The sequence below is a fragment of the Siniperca chuatsi genome, linkage group LG1, assembly GCF_020085105.1.
Source record: "Siniperca chuatsi isolate FFG_IHB_CAS linkage group LG1, ASM2008510v1, whole genome shotgun sequence".
NCBI lineage: Eukaryota > Metazoa > Chordata > Actinopteri > Centrarchiformes > Sinipercidae > Siniperca > Siniperca chuatsi.
In genome coordinates this window covers 2,307,053-2,327,968 of record NC_058042.1, presented here as the reverse complement: position 1 = coordinate 2,327,968, position 20,916 = coordinate 2,307,053, and the positions used below count along the sequence as shown (strand labels likewise).

General features: G+C 41.0%; 1 protein-coding gene across 11 annotated transcripts in view; it reads left to right on the top strand.

Annotated features, from left to right (window-relative positions):
• LOC122881859 (serine/threonine-protein kinase BRSK2-like) overlaps nucleotides 1-20,916 on the top strand; it is a 137,265-nt gene that overhangs the window by 71,248 nt on the left and 45,101 nt on the right. For all 11 annotated transcript variants that reach the window (XM_044208548.1, XM_044208539.1, XM_044208558.1 and 8 more), the window contains exons 3-5: nucleotides 15,217-15,302; nucleotides 17,500-17,640; nucleotides 20,634-20,750. In XM_044208548.1, the coding sequence (XP_044064483.1) occupies nucleotides 15,217-15,302; nucleotides 17,500-17,640; nucleotides 20,634-20,750 (344 nt within the window). The remainder of the gene's footprint in view (nucleotides 1-15,216; nucleotides 15,303-17,499; nucleotides 17,641-20,633; nucleotides 20,751-20,916) is intronic.

Here is a 20,916-nt window from a genome sequence, read left to right as displayed (position 1 = left end):
TACAGGAAGTTAATATTCTCTCTCAACAAGAGTGGTAGTAGAAGCTAGGGCAGCATTTCTTTGGTAATCTAAAAAAACAAGAACATACTATAGAGACACTGGCTTTGTCCATTTCTGACTAGAAGCTATGTATCCACGTCTTTGCTTACTCCACATTTACAGTATAGGCTATAATTTTAAAAAGTTGTATGTTTTCAGGCGGGTATGGCATTAGCTAGCATTTACGTTTCTTGAAATAAAATGTCTTATGAAAACTGAGTGAAGGAGTTGTTTCTACATTTCATTATAGTTACCATATGCTACTTGATGACCCACCCAGTTTATGTAAATTATATTGAACTTTTCAGTGGAGGACTAACATTAGTTAGAAGGTTAACTAATCGGCAAGCTAACAAGTACTGACATCTCACTGAGACGTTAGAGCATATTTTAATTCATGCACATACCTTGTGTTGAAATGCTAATGCTAAAGAATCGGAGTGGGTTAATGTGCAAGAGAAATGTCTAAATAAAGCTGAAATAGGGTTGCTGCAGACTGCTGAAGCCCAGCGCTGTAGCTTTCCTCTCCAGCAGCTAGGTCCACTTGTCACAGTCATTCACTTTGTACACCTGTCCATCTACCCTAACCTCCTCCCGAGGAGCTTCGGTAGAATAACACTGCACTGCTTCCATCGCAAGGGGAAGCTTATCCTAAGAGTTTAAATAAGTGACCGACTGTGTCATTTTTCTGGTGAGGAAAGTCTGGATCAAACCTGCATGTTACATTTCTTCGCCACAGCATTTTTATCGGTTAAATTCTAGTGTCATGACAGCACAACACACCGGTGTATTGTTAGTTTCTGACTTTAATTTCCACCAGATAATCACCCGTCAGACTGTTTTTAATTAGATGTGAGTGGAGGAGAAGATGAAGGTAGCAGATGCTCTCTCGTAGCAGAGCTCTGTTTTCCTCCGTCTGCTGACGCTGTTGTGTTCGATGCCAGCCTTTCCCTCCTCTGTCTGTCTGGGGGGGTTGCCCCAGCAGCTTCCTCTAATCTTTCTCGCCACGGTCTTATTTTAGAAGATGCTAAGGCTCCCTGTTGTCATGGCAACAGGGAGCGATTGGCTCGAGTTATGGCCGCATTGTTCTCACACAATGAAGTCTAACCAGCGGCCTAAAAATATATATAAATAAAAGCAGAGGGGGTTTGGAGGAGATGCATGTTTTAAACATGATGTCCACCCCTACGCTGCTCCCCCCGCTTCAGTTGGCATTTTAAAAGGACCCCTTTTTTTTTTGACATTTTCAGAGTGCTACAGGTTTACTTTTTTCTGTTTCTTTCTTTTCTTTTTTGTTGCTTTTATCCTGAACTTTGTGTAGCGTTGGATGTATTATTTTGAGGTTTTGCATATGAATATATCCTCTGTTCACAATACAAGACACATTTACATTTCCGTTGTTCATTGTTACACACAGAACCCTTTAAAGGAATAACCCAAATCATTTCCATATAAATACATCTCTTTATCCCTAAGTGGTACAGTTTATATACAATTCTTGAAGCTATTTCATTGGCTGCACTAAACTCTTATTGTCTAGTAATACTAGAAGTGAAGTGTTTTATGTTTCTGGTTTGCTTGGAAGGAAAAGGAGGCCGTCCGTTTGTTTCACATGCCTCAAACAACTTATGTTTACATTTACCTGCCAAAGACCTCTAGTGGCCGTGTGAATTATGACTCTTGTCTGAAGCAAATGTGGACATGGATTGATGTGGATGGATCCATCCTTTAGAGTCCCCCCTGCTTATTATTCCTTCACTTGGATGTTTGGCCTCACTGCTGTTACTTCACATTCATCTGCTGAAGGGGGAAACTTTTCCTGTGCTCACCTTAAATCTCTGTTTAAGGTAGTTGAACTTTTTTGTGGAAAAAACCATATCAGACACAAATTATTATTCTAAGCAAAGTATTTTTATATGTATTAAAACATGTCTGGAGGGGACCCAGACATGTTTGCTACCAAACCTTAAACATAGCATTGACGGATCAGATAACATCATCATATAAATCATCTTTGTAACATTAACATGCATTTTGGAAAGCACTGAGAGACAACGTCGTCCTGCCGATAGGAGCTCCAGATCAAAAAAATCCTCACGTGGGTCATTTTGGAAGGCAATGATTTACGCCCGGTTTCCTCATTTAAAGAGATGCTAACTGAGTAGTGGCTGTACACATGTGTCAAAGTGTCTTTGGGCAAGAGACTGAATCCCAAATTGCTCCTGATGGTCAGACGAGCACACTGCATGATAGCTGGCAGCTTCATGGCTGGGAGCTGGCATGCTAATGGTGTGTGTGTGTGTTTGAATGGGTGAATGAGAGGCAAATTGTAAAGTACGTGTGGATAAAAGCGCCACACAAATGCAGCCATTAAATGCAGAAACTCAAACGTCATCAACTGAAAATCCAAAGGAGGAGGAGATCACACTCTTGCGCATAATGTTTGATTGACGATATGAAGATGGAGCAAAAAGAAATCCTGCAGCTGTCCATTTGAAATCTCAGAAGCTCCCCGTGCTGCTGAAGCCTGCCAGTGCTCACTGTAGCCATCTCACATGTGTTAACATCATTAACTTATTCCTGTCTCCACTACACGTGTCCCGCTGCAGTCTGCCTTTGTCATGTGCTAATGTGCACATTGTTATGCGATTGTGTGACCGGCCTTGTACAAGTGTGTGTGTGTGTGTGTGTTAGATTCCTGGTGAGATAAGCAGCCTGACATTTACAGCGCTACTTCAGAGATCAGCACCTTACACGGGCCGTAACATCGCGACGCCTGGCACCCAGATGTCAAAACTGGCTTTTACACCAGAGTCTCACTGCTGCTAATGGAGAGTCTCTCATTAGAGGAACCACGGGTGGAGGATCCTGAGCTGCTAGCATTAGCGGCTAACAGACAGAGCAAAGCTACAGCTCAGTCAAGGACTCATTATCGGGAGTGGAGGAAGTACAGTTCATATATTGTATGGTGACACATACATGCTATCTTATTTGAAGAGTGGTGTTTCAAGCAGTGTTTGTAAACCGAGATGAATTTAAATATATCGTCATTTGTATCACAGAATCTGACTGAAAATATGTCTCTGCTGCCGTCTTTCAGTGTCAGCCATGTTCCACTACATGGATTGAAATAATAATGGTAAACTTAAATCTTACATTAACTTTCATACATAAAATGCAGATCAAATAGCTTTACATAAAAAAAAAGCACAAACGTAAATTGAAAACATTTATTACAGTAAAAGGTTACAAACAAGCTAAATAATTACAATAAAACAGAGTAGAGTAAAATGAAAATTCATCCATCCAACGTCCAAATAGGTTAAGACCAACTTCTAACTAACTTAAGCTAATTCAGAATCCAATTGAAGGTTCTTGTGATCACTTATATATCTCTGCATGTTCAGGCACGTGTCTACCTTGGAGATCTACTGCAGCCCTGTATATTATTTTATGGTGTTTATATATACAGAATGTATGTTGGATGCTTAATTTCTTTTGTGAAGGACTTTGTGACGTCTCTGCTCTTGAAAGGCGCTATATAACTAAAGTTACTTACTCACTTAAGCTGCCGTCAGTGGCACATCACTCAAAACCTTTTTCTCTTTTACTGTGAAAAACTGCTACAAGACGACTTTTCAGTAACACTTTATATTAGCGTACATATATTCTCCATTCACTAGTTGCTTATTAGCATGCATATTAGTAGCATGTTAGCCAAAGTTGGAAGAGCTGCCGAAAATGAAAGCGACTGACTTGCACTGTCTTGCGAAAAGCGAGCAGCAGTGTAAAAAAGAGCCATAAGCTGTGAAAATCCGGCTAACGTAGCTGCTACACTGAGTGGCTAGCTAATGTCATTAAGGGTTATCTAAGACACTGAGGGGATTATCAAAATGATAAAAACACTAAATACAAAACAAAAATTAACAATATGTACAAAGCTAAGTGTGAAAAGTCACTAACTTAAAGATGAAAAAGCTTTGTAAGGTGATCACGGTTGGAGGCGAAGATAACGTTAGAGTTGACAGGAAGTAAACAGACGTCACGTGCAGTTCGTTAAACGGATGTACGTCACACTACACTGTGCACGTAGAGAATAATGGATTTACGAAGTGTGAAGAGGAGGCAGCTTTAGAACAGGGAACCTGTGGGGGTTAATAAGTGTCAAACCGTTATGAGCAAGACCTCACTTTAAAATGGGGAACATATTCCTTACAGTTAGTAAGACTTAATTTAGACTTATTTGGACACTTTTGTGTTTTGTTACATAAGAATAGACAATATTTATTAAGTGTTATTAAGGGAGAATGACTGTTCTTGTGGTACTGCCACCGTATAAGGCCCATACTGAGCAAAGCATATTAAGATTGTGATTCATTCACAACAACTTTCTTACAATCAATAAGCAGTAATAATGAGGTTATTGAGGTGAAACCTCTTAATGGCCTAGTAGTTGTAGAATATGGTCATGCAGAATAAGGCATTAATAAGTGCTTTATAATGACTAATAAAGAGCCAACTGTTGTTTTGGTGTTATTTGAACTCCAGTTGTACTTTCCACTTAATCACAGCTGAAGCTGTTTAAACAGTGAATCTTGAACGTCATCAGTGATGGTACTTTGTCAGTGTCAGCTTTGTGTGCGTCTGTGTGTGTCTTCAGTCTGGTCCTGAGGGAACATTTGTGTGGTAACCATGAAAGTACAGGAGAGTGTGTGTGTGTTCGTGTGTGTGTGTGATTAAATCTCTTTTTCCAGTTGAAGTGCAGCCGATTGTGTGTCTGAGTTCTTCAGAGGTCGAACCCGGCTCTCTCATGCCTGACCGGACTCATTTCATCTCCTCAACGACTGGCTGGTTGTGTTAATGGTGTCAATACTGACTTAACTGTGTTGATTCTACCCAGTGCTTCTACTGCACGAAGAAAGTGTGTGTGTGCGTGTGCGTGTGTTTTATGTGATGGAAGAACAGGCCCTCGGTGTGTCTGTTGATTAGCGTCTATGATAACAACATGTTTGGTTTCACACCTGATACTTGATAATAGAAAAGTCCATTCTGGTATCAAGAGCAGCTGTCCTTCACAGCTCTCATCTTTTTAGGAGAATATTAGAACCTGCAAATCAAATTATGTATTAACTGATTAAAACGTACGGGGTATGGAGCCTGGAGTGTGCCATAATTATAGAGTTTTTTCAGTGTTTTATTATGATTAAACTATTAATTGATACATTGTGTTAAAAATAAATTATATATTTTCTTTAAATTTGCATTTAAATGATGCATTAAGACAACTAGAAAACCATGCAATTTACCAATTTAATAATTCCATTATTTTTCCTTATTCTGTGTTGAACTGGAATAGCTAAATTATTAAAAGGCTTTTAAATGTAACAATTTGTTTGTTATTCAATTTACTAATGTGTCTATCATATTGCATCTCACAATTCCTGTCTCCACTTTAACGTTTACAGTTTGCTGTTTGTAATGAATGAATTTGAATTCAAGTCCAAACCTCAGAGGGGCAACAGGAACTCGGATTTGCCAGACTTCGGCCAAACGGAACAGCTGGCAAATCAGAGCTCCTATTGCCTCTCTGTGGGTTGGATGTCATCAGGGTGAAATATAGTCCCTAAAGCGCTTGCAGCTGCTCATGATGCCTCATTTGGTGGGTGCATAATAACAACTTGGATTTTGTTTTTAAAGCTCAGGCCATCGTACTCTGCCAGTTAATTGCTGAGATATCAGAAAGTGGCTACATCGCTAAAAAGAAGTCGAACTGGGAAACAGACACGAGCAGTCCGACAGGTTGTAAACAAACCAACAGTTTCTCATGTTCATCTAAACCACTTGATTTGGAGGTCAAACTGAAAGTGAGCACACCTGAAATGTTGGTAATAGTCCTGTTGACAAATGTGAAGCAGGGTGTCGGTCTATAAACTGATGGATGTTTGGGTAACATTAAAGTTCACCTTCGTTTTCTCGTCCTGATGACCTGGAGGTCTGTTTGCGACCGGACTGTGTGACTGCTCGTCTCGTTGCCCTGTCAAATGTATTTTTGGCAATGTCAGCGCGTTCCCAGATCTCAGCAATTAACTTTAATGGCTGCGCGACCGGAGTCAGAGTTTGTTTTCAGTACAGCATGGTACACAGTGTCAGCAGCACAACAGTTAGTACAGTGTTATAATTACTGATAGAAACGATGGCCGAAACTACAGAAATAAAACCCAAGTTGCGATAAATCATATTTTTCCTTTAAAGGCGTAGACTGTAGATGAGTGCATCAACATTTTTAGCAACTTGGAGTTTCTCACGTGTGTTTTACGGCAGCTGGACAGTAAGAGACACTGTTTACAGAGGTTGTAAAGAGTAGATCAAACCATAACTGGAGAAGTGGGGGGACAAAAGTGAAATTGTTAAAAGTGGAAATGAAGCTCTTAGTCTCCACAGAGTTTGTGTACCTGCTGGACCCTCAGCTTCTTGTTTGGACTTCGTGTCGCTCAGAAGGGCATCAGCGGTGAAGGAGGTGATGGAGCAGATGACAGAGTGGACAACAGATGAGTGAAAGGATCCTGATTTCAATCCACCACAGAAGAGGGCCCTCTTCCCATGATTCACCACTGACCTTAATGTGCTCATGGTCACATCAGCCATCTGCATGATGGTTGTTAATGTATTCTGTCTGATGCAGTCACACACTGAGGAGGCTGTGAAGGCTGCTGGCTCCGTCTCACTCGTCGCCAGACGTCTGAATGAAAAAAAACTGGGCTCGCTGCCTGGTAGTTACCCAGCAGCACCAGCAGCAACCGCAGGACGCGCTGAGGAGACGCTCCCTGCTGATTGGCTGAGCTGATGGCTGAAATGCAGATCTGCTGTCCTGTCCTGTCCTGTCCTGTCCTGCAGTCTGCCTTTAATTCATTTTCTCTTATTTCCTTTTCTCTTCAATCCTGCCATCTTGTTTCCTTTATTTTCATCTCCTTTCCTGTTTGCTTTTGCTTTCCCTCTCTTTTCCTGTCCTTTTTCCATTTCTATCATTTCTTTTCTTTCCATTCCTCTCATTTTCTTTCCTTTTCTTTAATTTCCCTGCTTCCTCTCATCTCCTCCCTTCTCTTCTAATCTCCTTTCCTTTGCTTCTTTCGCTCTTCTGTCATTTCTCTTTTCCTCTCTTCTCATTTCCTTTTCTTTCTTTATCCTCCTCTCCTTTCTTTTCCGTTTCTATCTATTCTTTTCCTTTCCATTCCTTTCCTCTTCTTTCATTTCTCCTGTCTTTAACCCCGCTTTCCTTTGCTTCATTCCTCTCCTCTCCTTTCCTTTCTCCCTTCCATACTTCACCTTTCCTTTCCTTTTCCTTCCCTTTCTTCTTTTGAACCTCTCTAATTTTATTTCTTCCCCTCCTTTCCTTTCCTTTCATTTCCTCTACTATCTCCTTCTTTCCTTTCTTTCTTTCTTTCTTCTTCTCCTCTCCTCTCCATTCTTTCCTCCTCTCCTCCACTCAGTTGTTTCATTACTCTGTCACAGAGCAGACCTTGTCTTCCTGTATTTCCTCTGAATGGATTTGTGTTGCTTCATGAAATGCCTGGATTTTCTGTCTCGTCTGCCAAATCACACGAAGCGGTCGACAGCGGCCGTTTGATTGCGCCGCCGTCTGACCGTGATTGGATACCGGGCTGTCCTCCTCAGCTCTCCTCCTCTCTTCCAGGATCGCCCAGACGTCATAGCAACAGATGGCGGTTTGATTACCGAGCGGATGTTCCAATTTATCACCCTTTGTGCCCCTCAGCTCTGTATCGTGTTTCAATTAAATAGGGATTTGGAAGCAGCGTGCTGTAACCTCAGTCAATCCTCATAATTCATTAAGAGGAGCTATCACGCATGGAGGCGTTGACTGGAGGAGGTTGCTGTCATGAGTCAAGAGCTCTGAGCCTCTCAGTGGGCTGGGAAAATAGACATCAGCAGGGTGTGAACGTAACACGCCCGCCAGGGGTCAAATACTGGTAAAATTAGGCTTTAGTGGAAAAATCAATAAGGCTCACTTACATTGTGAGCGGCTGACATTAACAGCTAACTAAGTTAACGACTAATAGAAGCTGTGTTAGATATATTTTGTCATAAATACGACTGTGAAACCACTCCTGCAGCACAATCCACTTTTCTGCTATCACCAGTTCACCACTTATTACCAAAATATGGTTAGCTCGCTAGCGCAGTTAGCCTTTTATGTTGGTTGCTCACACATTGTTTATGCTGGACGCGAGTGACAAAAGTAACTAATCAAGCTAGAGACGGGATACGCATTTAGCAGGAGTATTTTGCTTGGTTTGGTTTGGTCGTGACTTTGGGTCTCCACTGTAACTGCTGACAACAGCTGCCGCCCTCCTTGAAGGAGCAAGCTACAAACCTTTCAGAGCCCTCAGGCATTAAGCAGAAAATCGTGAAATATTCCTTCATTTGCCTGTGGATGCAGTTTCTCTAAAGGGCAATACACACCAGTGGTGTATGACATGCGTCAACCAACGATAACGTGTATCATGACTTCCACTTGTCAGGATATGCTGCGTGCGTCAAATGATCCAGCGCTCTGCGACATGGCCAATGTGTTTCGCATTTAATGGCTAGATGCTGCATTTGTGATATGACTGTGTTTGGGACACTGTGTGTGTGTGTCTGTGTGTGTGTGTGTGTGTGTGCCTTCGCAGCAGTGAGTCTGTCTGTGGGCCGGGCTGTGGACTCAGAGGCCATACTTACTGCACTGGAGGAGTGTGTTTTTGATTAGCACTGTTTATCCCTTGCTTTTCAGTGAATGAGTCAGTCAGTCAGTGTGTTTAGAAGGTGTGTCGCAAAATTGAGTCACTCTGAACGAAGCCTTTTAGTGCTGCAAGGCCTGAGTCACTGTCCATACGGCAGATCTTCTTAGACAGGTCTCCATATCTCTAATTAATAATTTAAGTGTATGTATGTCTGTGAAGCCAAAGTTGAATTTCCATGTGAGTGAACAATAAATGTCTATTCTATTTTATTCTATTCTAAAAGACTTCCTGTTGTAGCTCAGATGGAAAGAGGCACAGAGGAGAAGGTGAACAGAGGATTAATCAACTAATTTACACCTCTGAGACCCTGATTAACTCACCCCAGGAGCTAGACCTCCAGCTCCATCACATCTGAGTCAGTATTCTGAGAATCGACTGAACTGTGTCTGTAGCACCAAATATTGACTTTTCTTTTATACACATATGTGTATATACACAGTATATTTGATCTTTTTTTTTCAACTTTGCTGTTAAAGTGACTTACAGGTGACTGACAAACTAATAAAACTAATAACACAGGAGAAAGATGAACAGTGAAACAATGGCAGAACCAAAAACTAAGTTAAAATTCTAATACAGTAGTCATGAAAGTTTATAAATTCAAAGAAAATGAGATATGAGATAACCCTGATGACATCACTAGGGTTATATTTTTACTATTATATCTGTTATCACAGGCTGATGAGGTTTTTTTTTTTTTTTTTTTTTTTACATCTAATGCCAACGTTTTTAAAATTCTGGCTTTCTTCAATATGGCAACTATGGTATGGTTCGGGTCGGGCAAAGATCATGCTCATGGCAAATAAACGATTGTTAGGGTAAGCGAAAGATTATGATTACTTGAGACGTACCAGGACCTCAACACCCCGACTTTTCATCTCACTTCATAACGGACACGCTACTTTCTGCATTGACACTGAACGTTGGCACTCGACGTTAATCGTTTTTCCTAAAATCCTGGGCTGTGATATGTCACAGATATATTGGGCATGACTCTGATGTAAGTCCAACACATGTTAATTAACATATTCTTAAGCAATAATTGCCTTATATTAATGTATCAAGTAGGCTACCCCAATTTTAAAGCGCACACTTCTTTTTCCATTATAGTCTGCATTATGCATGACTTAACTTGATAAAAGCTTATGTTAATGCCTCTTTAATGTCAGTGAACACAGCTGGAAACATTTCTGCTAATTCGGCTCAACAGAGAGGATGAGCCTGAGATAATTAAGGTGAGCGGGGGAACGGTGGTACGGGACTGGATTCCGAAGACATCACAGTAACCCAGACAACACAGCCGGCCGGTGCGTGCGAGAATTAAAGCGCTGAGGAGAGGAAGACCTGAGGTGACCGTCTGAGATGAAAGATTTCCTTGAAGTCCTTGCCACCTGAGCGGGGCTGAGCCTTCACTTTTTACATGCTGTAGGCGTTTAAAGGAGGTGGGTCGTCCAGCTGTGGACCCTCCACCTATGTTACAGCTCCTGTTCCCACCATCCCACCCCCTGCCTTTTCTCCACACACGCACTTACTACTACACATTAAAAAACCATATGGGTCATAATCGAGCTTAATAAATGTCAGCGTCACTGCTCACGCATGAAGGGCAGGGGGCTGAATGTCTGATACCTTGTACATGTGTTTAATTAGCCTCTGCCATGCTACACTGTGCGTGCGCGATTGCGTCTCACTGATGTGAGGAGATGAAAATGAGGGTAATTATATCTGATAGCAGGAGGATAGGCTGAAGCGCTGCACCCGCATCGATCCCAGACACGAGTCACTGTGTGTTCACCGGCCGGTGGGAAGGTGTGACACCTGGGAATCCAAAGTCTGTTAAAGTGCTGTTATGTCACAACGATTAGCTTATATAGACACATCGTTAGAGTTGTGATGTGGATATCTTCTTGCGGGGGTAACTGCTTCACAGGTTAGAATAAATGAATTAGGAGGAAATTTAATTAGATAAGTAATAAATGGTCATGGGTGAAAAAACAGGAAAACGTTCTCTTACGTTCTTTTTTACCAGCATATTTCTATCAATCCCAACAATCAGTGAGAACAGCAGCTGTGTAGCCACTTCACATATCTAAATGGGGTTTGCAGAGTTGCTTCAAGTAAAAGTCAGCTACTATTCTCCAAATGATTTCACTGGACTTACTAGACATTGAATCTTATTCATTTTTACCATTTATTTATTTGCCACGGCCACTGTGAGCCTCTATATATCCAGTTGACGCAAGCTTTTGCCTCTGCTGCCTGTTCCAGCACTAAAGCCTGTTTTATTGGCGGTACGGGTCACATCACAGGTCTTACATTAACGTTGTTATTCGAGCGTCTTTACTTGCTCACGACATTTTCTCTTATCCTTCGTACGTCCCGTCATCTCATGCGTCTGTCTCACGATCCTACTTCTCAACCTCCTCCAAACATATATTCATTTGTTGTATATACATATATTCATCACTTGGGTATAGTCAGAAATTTGGTCTGTTGCACCTGTAGTCACACCCAGCAGTGATGTCACAGGGTCCTGGAGTACACCTGTACATCGCTTTGTATTGACTGTGAAAACAATACCACCTCATTTTCTAGGCTAATATTGAAGCTATTATATCAGTACTAGTCTATGAAATTCACTTTTTTAGTTTATCCAGAGGGCCTTGAAAGATCTTTAGTAAGCTTTTGATATCAGAATTCCTCTCCTGGCTCTGCTTCCTCTTCAGCTTTGGGAGAAGTGTTGCAAGATGAGAGAGATGGAGAGAGAAGTTGGTGTGACAGTCTGGTCTGGGAAGCTGCTGGGCCAAAGATTAAAGAAAATTCTTTTATTATTTATTTGCTGCCAGCCACCATCACGCGCCGTGACAGACCTTTGAAGACTGGCGGCTTTGATGGAAACGAAATTAAATTTTCTGGTGTCTTCTGTCCTGTGTCTGGCCTCTCAGACCTGTCACATCGCCCCTGAGCGGGGACACCAGAGAATGACTCAGGCTTTCGGGCCGGTTTGGCGACAACGGGTCAGGAAAAGAGTCATGAGGACAAAATGAGCGTTCGGAGAGCAATGATTGACAGATGACTGATGTGTGTTCGACAGCTTAAAGCCCGGCAGTGATGAGAATCTGAAATCAATAGGATGTATCCGCAGGAGGAAGGATCAGTTTGATTACCTGTGGTAAAGATCCCCACTGAGTCCAACACAGTGTTTCCCGCTTTGATTCTCTCAACAGAAAGGTGTAAAACTGATCTGGCATTTTCCACAAACTAATATCGATAAAGTGGCTTCTGTGGTGGAAACATCAGTAGTCGAATGGCCTCTAAGGTTAGATTTATGTCCTACTAATTTGCTTGAGCCTGACGGTCAGACTGAACTGCCATTTTGTTTCACACCATTAATTCAGTGTGATAACATGTTCATATCAGCAGATTTCTGTTTTTTTGTTGTTGTTTTGCCCTAACCAATTAGTAGGGAGTGAAGGGGTCCATTCTGCCAACATCATTTTCAGTCCACGCGGAAGCTGATGTTAACTTTTGTTAAAGTTAACATCAGCTTCTTAACTTAATCTGGCCAGCTCTACATTTCTTACAAAACATAGTTGCTGCTGCAAATTAGTCATGTATTACAGAGGTTTTAGGATACAGGGTTGGTTGTCTGAACCAAAATGGTTTGTTGTCTTTCTTGTTATTTAACTAATTAAATTAAACAAATTTATTCAACTCAACAATTAAAGGAATCAGCGTTTAATGTTGGGCATATGAGCATAAAAAATACTTGTAGTTTGCTAGCAGAATAGTTCTCAACAATTCTCAAATCCCAACTTGTTCTGAAGCTGCATTGCATTCTGGTCCATTTTCATGGTTGTGTGGGTGTATAAATGTGTCCCTGTACCTCTTCCTCTGATGGATTTCTTCCTGTATGATTGTTGAGCATTGATGCAGAATATCAGCCCTGGAAAGATTCCTTCTTTGATTCAAAGCCTGGAACATTTTCTGCTATCATGCTCCATTGTTTGTGCTTAAAATACCCTGATCTGACGTCATCGTTGTCTATTTGGCCCTTTATCCACAGGAATTCCAAAAACGCAGCAAACAAAACGAGCTCAGAGATGCGGTTTATAACATGTCTGACTGATGGTGTCTGTGCAGAAACTGCTGCTACAATTTTTCTCTGCAGCACAGAGGTCTAAACTCAGTTTACCCTGCGGCCTGCTGAGGTGCCAACTGCCAGTAAATCCAGAGCACAGCCGGCAGGTTAGCACTGAAACAGCTACAGGCGGCTTCTGTATGTCCAGACATTTTACTTTTCATAAGACTGTATCGTTTCATGACACTCACCTGCAGCTGATGGACTGAGTCTGCTGGCAAAAATGATGTAATTCTGTTACATAACAGGAAATCATGATTTGGTGTTGTTTCATATTTCTCTTATTGACAACAAATCCCATTAAACCAACAGTGTGTGAGTCCGTCTCTCCATACTTTCTGACTTCCCTACCCTGTCTGTGGCTCTCAGCTCCAAGCCCATTGGTTCCTACTGAAGAGATTATTTTTTTTAAAAGGCTCAGTAATTTCCTAAAACAGTTGGTTTCTGTATTTTTTTTTCATTCGTTACTTTAGCAGGAGGAAATAGTGCATCTGTTGGGGACTATTTCCAGCGGCGGATGGATCCACGTGTGGTGCTGTAGTGAGTGTTTGGGGCAGCAGGACGGTGTGTGTGAGTCAGAATAAACTACAGTGTGTGTGTTCATGGTGATGAAGGAACAACAGTGCGGCTCACTGATGTGTTTTTAATAGTTTCTGGACAATAATGGAGCTCTATGATTCACACACAACACTTGAGTCTTTTCATGGGATTTGTTGACAAGAAACACAGAATATTAACAGCCTTACACTTTGACTGAAAATAAGTCAATATGATGAAAATATTTACTTTTCTCATTGGCTCAAAAAAACAACTTTTTATTTCGGAATCATGCTTCGACTATAAAATGCGTCATGAGGAGAAACAGCCAGGTGTCTGGATGATGATGATGATGATGATGATGATGGCTGGGGGATGACACTGAGCCTGCTGTGCAGCGTCACATATTGACACAGTGCAGTCGTAAGTGTCTGTGCGTGAGTACTGTAGTGAACTCAGGCAGGTGGTTGACTGCTGCACTCAAACTGTGGAAGGAGACTGATGTTCGTAAAGTCTCTCATAACAGGTTTATTAATAATAATAATAAACTTTATTTATAGAGCACTTCAAAACAAAGCACATAGTGCTTCACAGAGAGAGAAATAAAATACATAAAAACCAATAAAATAAACAGCCAGCTCAGTTAAGATCAGGGTATGCTTTCAGATAAAAATGCATTTTGAGAAGAGACTTGAAAGAAGACACTGACTCAAACAACCTCATGTCTTCGGGCAGGTTGTTCCCGAGCCTCGGGCTGATGGCAAAAGCTCTGTCAATTTAAAGAGCGTCTTTCTACTAAATATGAATCAACTACACTACTTATATTTCCATCACTGGCCATGACATTTTCTACAGTCGTTCATGGTTCCCAGAGGATGTGTCCTAATGACTTTGGTTATCCCCTGACTTGTCCTCTAGCAAGGCAGCAGGTCAATTTTAAATGTGTCCAATACTTTGGTTTATGACCAAATATAAAGACATTCCCCTGTACTCTGTGTTTATTGCTAATTATCAAATGTTAACATGCTAACACACTAAACTAAGATGGTGAACTTGTTATAGATTGTAACTATGAAACATCAGCATGTTAGCGTTGTCCTTGTGAGAATGTTAGCGTGCTGATGTTAGCATTTAGCCCAAAGCACCACTGTGCTTAGGTGCAGACTTGCAGAGATGGCAGCATAGCTGTAGACTCTTAACTGGTTGATGTGAAAACAGAAACAATTTTCATGTTGCTGTTGCTGCAAGTGCCAGAATTTTTTTTTTTCATATTCACTTTTTGATTATCCAAGCATGAGTGTGAAATAGAAGTGTCAGGCATCAAACACGACCTTTTGAAAAACAGACCATCAACCTTTACAAGTGAACCAGTCCAGAGGTTAAATGTTTGAGTTGTTGTTTCGGCAAGCACCTAACAACATGGGTGTGAAAACACCCCAGGGCCACTTGGTGTGATTAATATGACATAACAAATACACACACTCTGTGTGTGTGTGTGTGTGTGTGTGTTTGTCATGTCTGTTTCCATTAGTTGTCCAGGCTGCAGGTTCTGGCTTGAGCCCAGTAAAACGGACCTGTGGTAGCAGTCTCATCATTTTCAGTCTGAGTACGACATTAGCACTAGACTGTATGTTTCCATGATGATCTTTTAAATGTGTTGGTGTAACCAATTTTCACTTTTTTTCCTGTGTTTCTCTCCAGGTGGAGCGGGAGATAGCCATTCTGAAACTCATAGAGCATCCTCACGTTTTAAAGTTGCATGACGTCTATGAAAATAAGAAATACCTGTAAGTACATCTGCCCAGGTGAACGCTGCAGTCACACCGTGAGCAACCACATCATCACTCGTTTGATTTAAGATTCAAGATACAACTTCATTTTTTGGAAAATTTGCCTTTGGCCTCACAGATTTAATATGCAGGAAATATGCTGTATAAAGAGTAGTTGAAATTTGTTGTTGGACCAGCTACAGTTGGATACTTGAAATATATAGTCTTTAGGGCTGTGCAATTTAAGTCAAATTCTGCCTATTTTTTTTTTCATTCCATCAGTTGTGGTAATATTTTACTTTATTGCTGACATCTGGTAAATTGTCAGGATTAAAGGAAAGTAATGTCACATCGCATTGTGTTAAATAATGACTAAAATGCTAAATTTATGTAAAATGTTTGACATCAACCTAACCTGACATTAACAAGCAGGGGTCAAAGACAGTTCTATAACTTCCTGCTTTGCTGCTGAACAAACATACATTGTTTTAAGCTGATTAAAGTTAAATGCTGTTGTTTTTTAATCTAAAGGAAAATTTCCACTGTTACGTCAAATTTCATTTTTCTGCATTAATTCCCAACAGCCTAACAGGCAGTGTTGACCCCACTACTGTGTATTGTATAGCTTTGAACCTGAGAGCTGAGGTCACAGGACTACCTGTTGCTAAAATAACCTTCTAGTCAGTGCTAATGTTAGCTAGCTAGGCTAACTAGCTCCCACTTCTGGGCCGAATACAAATTTAACAGCATGTTGGGTCCTCCCAAATGTTGTAAAATAGCCAGTGGTTGATATGTAATGCTAAGTGGACTTGTTGAAAAGGGGGAAAAAGTCTTGTATAAACGTTTTATAGTCTATGCAGTATGCCATGCTCCAGCCAGAAGTCACCACAGTGGCCGTTTCCTGGCTGCGTCATGGCAAACGCCCACAGAGAGGCGAGGCTGAGATGATGTTTCCACTAATATGTCCAAAAACTGTTTCACTGTCTTTGAAAAATAGAAAATATGCACTATTATAGTTTATATTTCTTCACACAAATAGTGAGGAGAATTCAAAGTTCAGGTCAACTTTAATGGCTGACAGACAACATTGATAAAATATGAAAATGAAAACCCAAAACCCCACATCTAAATTATACTCAGGGCTGTCGACAGCACTGCAGAACAATTTAACATTTACTTGAGCACCTTCCCTTCATACAGCAGTTTGAGCTCTGGGATTTTATTAAAGCATGAAATGTTTTAGGTTCCCCTCACAATACCCTGCCCCCTGCAACTGTGGAGCTTTAATGTATATCCGTGTTTTGTTGTATACATTAATCTACTGCATGTGGCGGCTGTGCTCCAGTGACACAACTTAATACGCTGTTCAATAATTGATAAAGGCAACGCTGTCAAATAGAGCAGGAATTTGTTTTCTTAATGTTGCGAGGACAGGGACGGATGGTCATCGTGGATGCAAACAGTTTGCAGTAGAAAATTTCACAGTCACAAAGCACAAGCGAACACGTTTCTAATTTAAATAGCTTTGACAGGTAAACGCCTGAGCGGATCCCTTAATCTGCTAATAAATCAGTCCGTGGGGAAGACGGGCTGCGGGAGGAGCCGGCTCTCCACGCAGGGCGAGGATCAGCGATGTCTCCGAGACAAATGAATGGAGGAGATAGATAAAACATTTTAAACCACAGGCACACAAACCAAACCTGGTTGGGGATTTTCAAGGATTTACATTCTGCATCAGTGCACTGTGGTAACTTCAACATGTCGTAGTCAAATACTCTGTAGTTTATGACTCAATTATTATTATCATTAATGAAACATTTAACTGAGGATTCGAGGAAGTTTGCTCTGTGAGGTGGGGTAGTACTTCAGTACAGTTTTTAGGTTCTGTTACTTAACTGGAGTATTTCCATTTTAGGAGACTTTCTACATTTCAGAGGGAAATATTCTTTCCCTCTTTTTACTCTACAACAGTTATCTGACGGCAGCAGTTACTTGTTTTTTACTTGCTTGTCGTATTTTGCATTCAACATGAGATAAGATCATAAGATACTGCTGTTGGCTGGTACAAATCGTGTATCAGGAACTGTCGAAACAAAAAACAAATCCTGCACATTCGATCACTTTATTAATGATAAATAATAATGTGAAATAAAGTACTGGAGTACTTCTTCCATCTCTGACCATCCGGATCTGTTTCCACTCTCTTCCTGTGCAGGTACCTGGTGCTAGAGCATGTGTCCGGGGGGGAGCTGTTCGACTACCTGGTTAAAAAGGGCCGGTTAACGCCTAAAGAGGCCAGAAAGTTCTTCAGACAGATCATCTCAGCCCTGGACTTCTGCCACAGCCACTCCATATGGTTTGTTACCTTTACCCTCAGAAAAATGAGGGGACAGAGGTCTCATATATTATCATTTTTAATCAGTAGGTTGGGTTTGGGCAGCTTCGTACTCGGGTTTGGTTCCTTTCTAATTATATTTATTCCAAAATTCTCTCTCACTAGTTGGATATGCCATTGGCTTGTTTAGAAAACACATCGGTGGATCTTTACTAAGCATTTGCAGATTTTGTTCAGGTAAAATGGAAAAAACAGTGGCATAGCTGAAAATTGTGGGCTCATACAAACTGAATCTGAAATCTAATATGTGGGAAAGCAGGTGTAACATCTGCAGCACCCAAGTCGAAACAGTGTGAGAGAGATAAACTGTCTTAATAGTGCAGATAATGAAAACACTTTAGTGATGGCAGGTAAGAATATTAACAAAGTTAACAGATGTTTATGAAGCGACTCAACACACGACAAAAGAGCAGCAACCGCAGTAATTCTTCACACACTTCTTCCTCTCTGTTTCCCTCCGTGGCTTCTGGTTGGAATATGTGTTTTTCCTGACTTCGACAGGCTGGCAGCAGCCACTGTGTTAGGATTGAAGCAGCCAGTAATACTAAGTAAAAAATCTTTTTTTGGATTTTTGATAACTTGTTAACTCACTGATCTTTTAGGTTGAGCTGACGACATCAGACTAATTATTTCCTCACACGAGCCTTCGTCTTGCACGCTTGCAGTTAAAAAAATGACTTTGCTTCGACCAATATTCCAACTTCAGCAGCAGAAATGATTTCTTTTGTGATCCGTTGCTTTCCAGACATGCACAACACGCGTCACTTTATGCATATCAGATGAACTACAGCGCATTTACATCTGAAGTCTTAGTAAATTTCCACTAAATTGAAAAATTGCAGTGACACAAAATTTTGCACCCTTGACAGTAATTTGCAGCAGGTTTCATAAATATCCTCCATAGTGTAAAATAGTTGAGACAAGTCAAGTTGATTTTATTTATTTAGCCCAGTATCACAAATCACAAATTTGCCTCAAGGGGCTTTACAATCTATACAGCATACAACACCCTCTGTCCTTAGACCCTCGATTCAGATCAGGATAAACTCCCCAAAAAATCTTTTAAATGGGGGAAAAAATGGAAGAAACAAAACAAAATAAATTCACTATAGAGAGAAAATGATCAAAATATTCCTTGCTTCAAGGCAGCACATAGTTTATTTTCTAAGAATTCTTTATGAAGTCGTATTTCTAGAAGCACTGGAGTGTTTGCTCAGTTTTGATGATCGAACAGCAGGTTCCCTCCTGTGTGCTTCCTCTTCAGCCTCTTTCCTCATCAGCTGTAGCCAGGGGCGACTTTAGAGGGTCCAGCTCCTCTTGATCTCTTTTCATCTCTGAGAGCACCTTTAGTTCCTCAACGCATGGCTGCAACACTGTGTATCTAAGAGCAATTGCACATCAAAGAAGTTGTGCCTCTGACTCGAGCTTTGAAGAGCTACATCTATTCTGTGTTGTGTGTTTCCTGGATGAACCAGGGAGATACACAACAAGAGTCAAGCTCTTATCTACTGGTTTAATTTCCCTAACTCATTTTTAGTAAAAGGGTAGATACGGCCTTGGATCAGTTCTTGATAACTGAATTGTAATAAAGTAGCCTTAACACAGAAAAAATACTGAAGGCTTTCAGGACTAATTGTTTCGCCCACACTACCTCTAGAGATTGAAGCATAAAAGCAAAGTGCCTCCAATTGTCAGGAGCTACTCGATACAGATATTATTTTACATGAAACCCCAACAAAAAAAGCTAAATGGTCATCGTGTTCGTGGACAGAAACTAATCTACAAAGCTGGATTGCAGTGGATGGAAAACAAGTGAGACTTGTTATCTTGAAGTGCTCCGTCAAAGGAAACGGGATGTTTGTCATTCGAAACGCTTCTTCAGCTCCAGAGCTGTTCCAGAAGTGAAGAAGCTTTTCGGATGAGAGGTGAAACGTTCGTCAAGAAATCTACAGCAAGTCCAGTTGCCTTTGACTTAGCGTTTCTAGATATCCTATCAGATATCTGAGATTCTTCACAGAAAAGTGAGACTTCGCATTTATGTTAGAGGTCTTCAAGGGTCAAAAGATTTTGGTCCGACCCAAAACGGACCCGTGGAAAACGCTCCTGAACCTGACATGCATGAAATAAGTTTATAATGAAATGGCCCAGAGTGAGTGACAAAAAAAGGGAGTCATGTATGAACTTTTTTTTTTTGAAAGGTTCAAGAAGTAGATTTATTTTGAACTCAGGATAAAAAAAGCAAATAACATAATAACCCAACCCTAACCCTTAACCCAAACAAGCTGGTGGAGGCCTGGATGGAAGAGGAGCGAGCCAGAGGTTAGACTGAGCCCAAGCTGCTCAGGAGTAGGCTGTTTCCTGATGTCCTCCTCTGGACCAGCAGCAGCAGAGAGGGAGGGAGGGATGTTACACCTAAGAAAGAGAGCCAGTGACAGCCAAACCCTGTTTTGAAACAGAGCCCAGCATGATACTAGAGCTGAAATGTCTTGTCGATTAATCAATCAGTCGATTCACTGAAAATTAATCGGCAACCTTTTTGATAATCGAGTAAGGGTCTGAGTTATTTTTCAAGAAATGCCAAATATTCTCAAGCTTCTCAAATGTGAGGATTTGCTGCTGTTTGATGTTTTATATCATTGTAACCTGAATATCTTTCTATTGTTGGTCGACATTTGATGATGTCACCTTGGGCTTGTGATAGATATTTTTCACTATTTTCTGAGGTTTTATACACCAAACAACTAATCAGTTAATGAGAAAACAATTGGAAGATTAATTTAAATTAATTGTTAATTGCAGCCCTCATAATTACACCCAGGCTGTCTGACAGTAGACACAGTCAAGACAGCAAAAACAAGCCGATGCCAGGTGCAAAGACGGTCATTGCTTCTTCAGTTTTCAGTTCACATCAATATTTAAATCTTTCTTCTGTTCCCTCTCCTGTCGTCCTCCAGCCACAGAGATTTGAAGCCTGAGAACTTGTTGTTAGACGAGAAGAACAACATCAGGATAGCAGACTTTGGCATGGCGTCTCTGCAGGTCGGGGACAGTCTGCTGGAGACCAGCTGTGGGTGAGTGCTTTAAGTCAGTGACTTGCAAGTCACAACAAGTAAATCTCAAGTCTTCACATTCAAGTGCCAGAGTCCTAAACAATGCACAATGTATTGTTCACCAGATTAGGTGCCCTTTCTAAACGCTAACAGAGTAATGCTTAGCAATATAACAGATGAATATAAA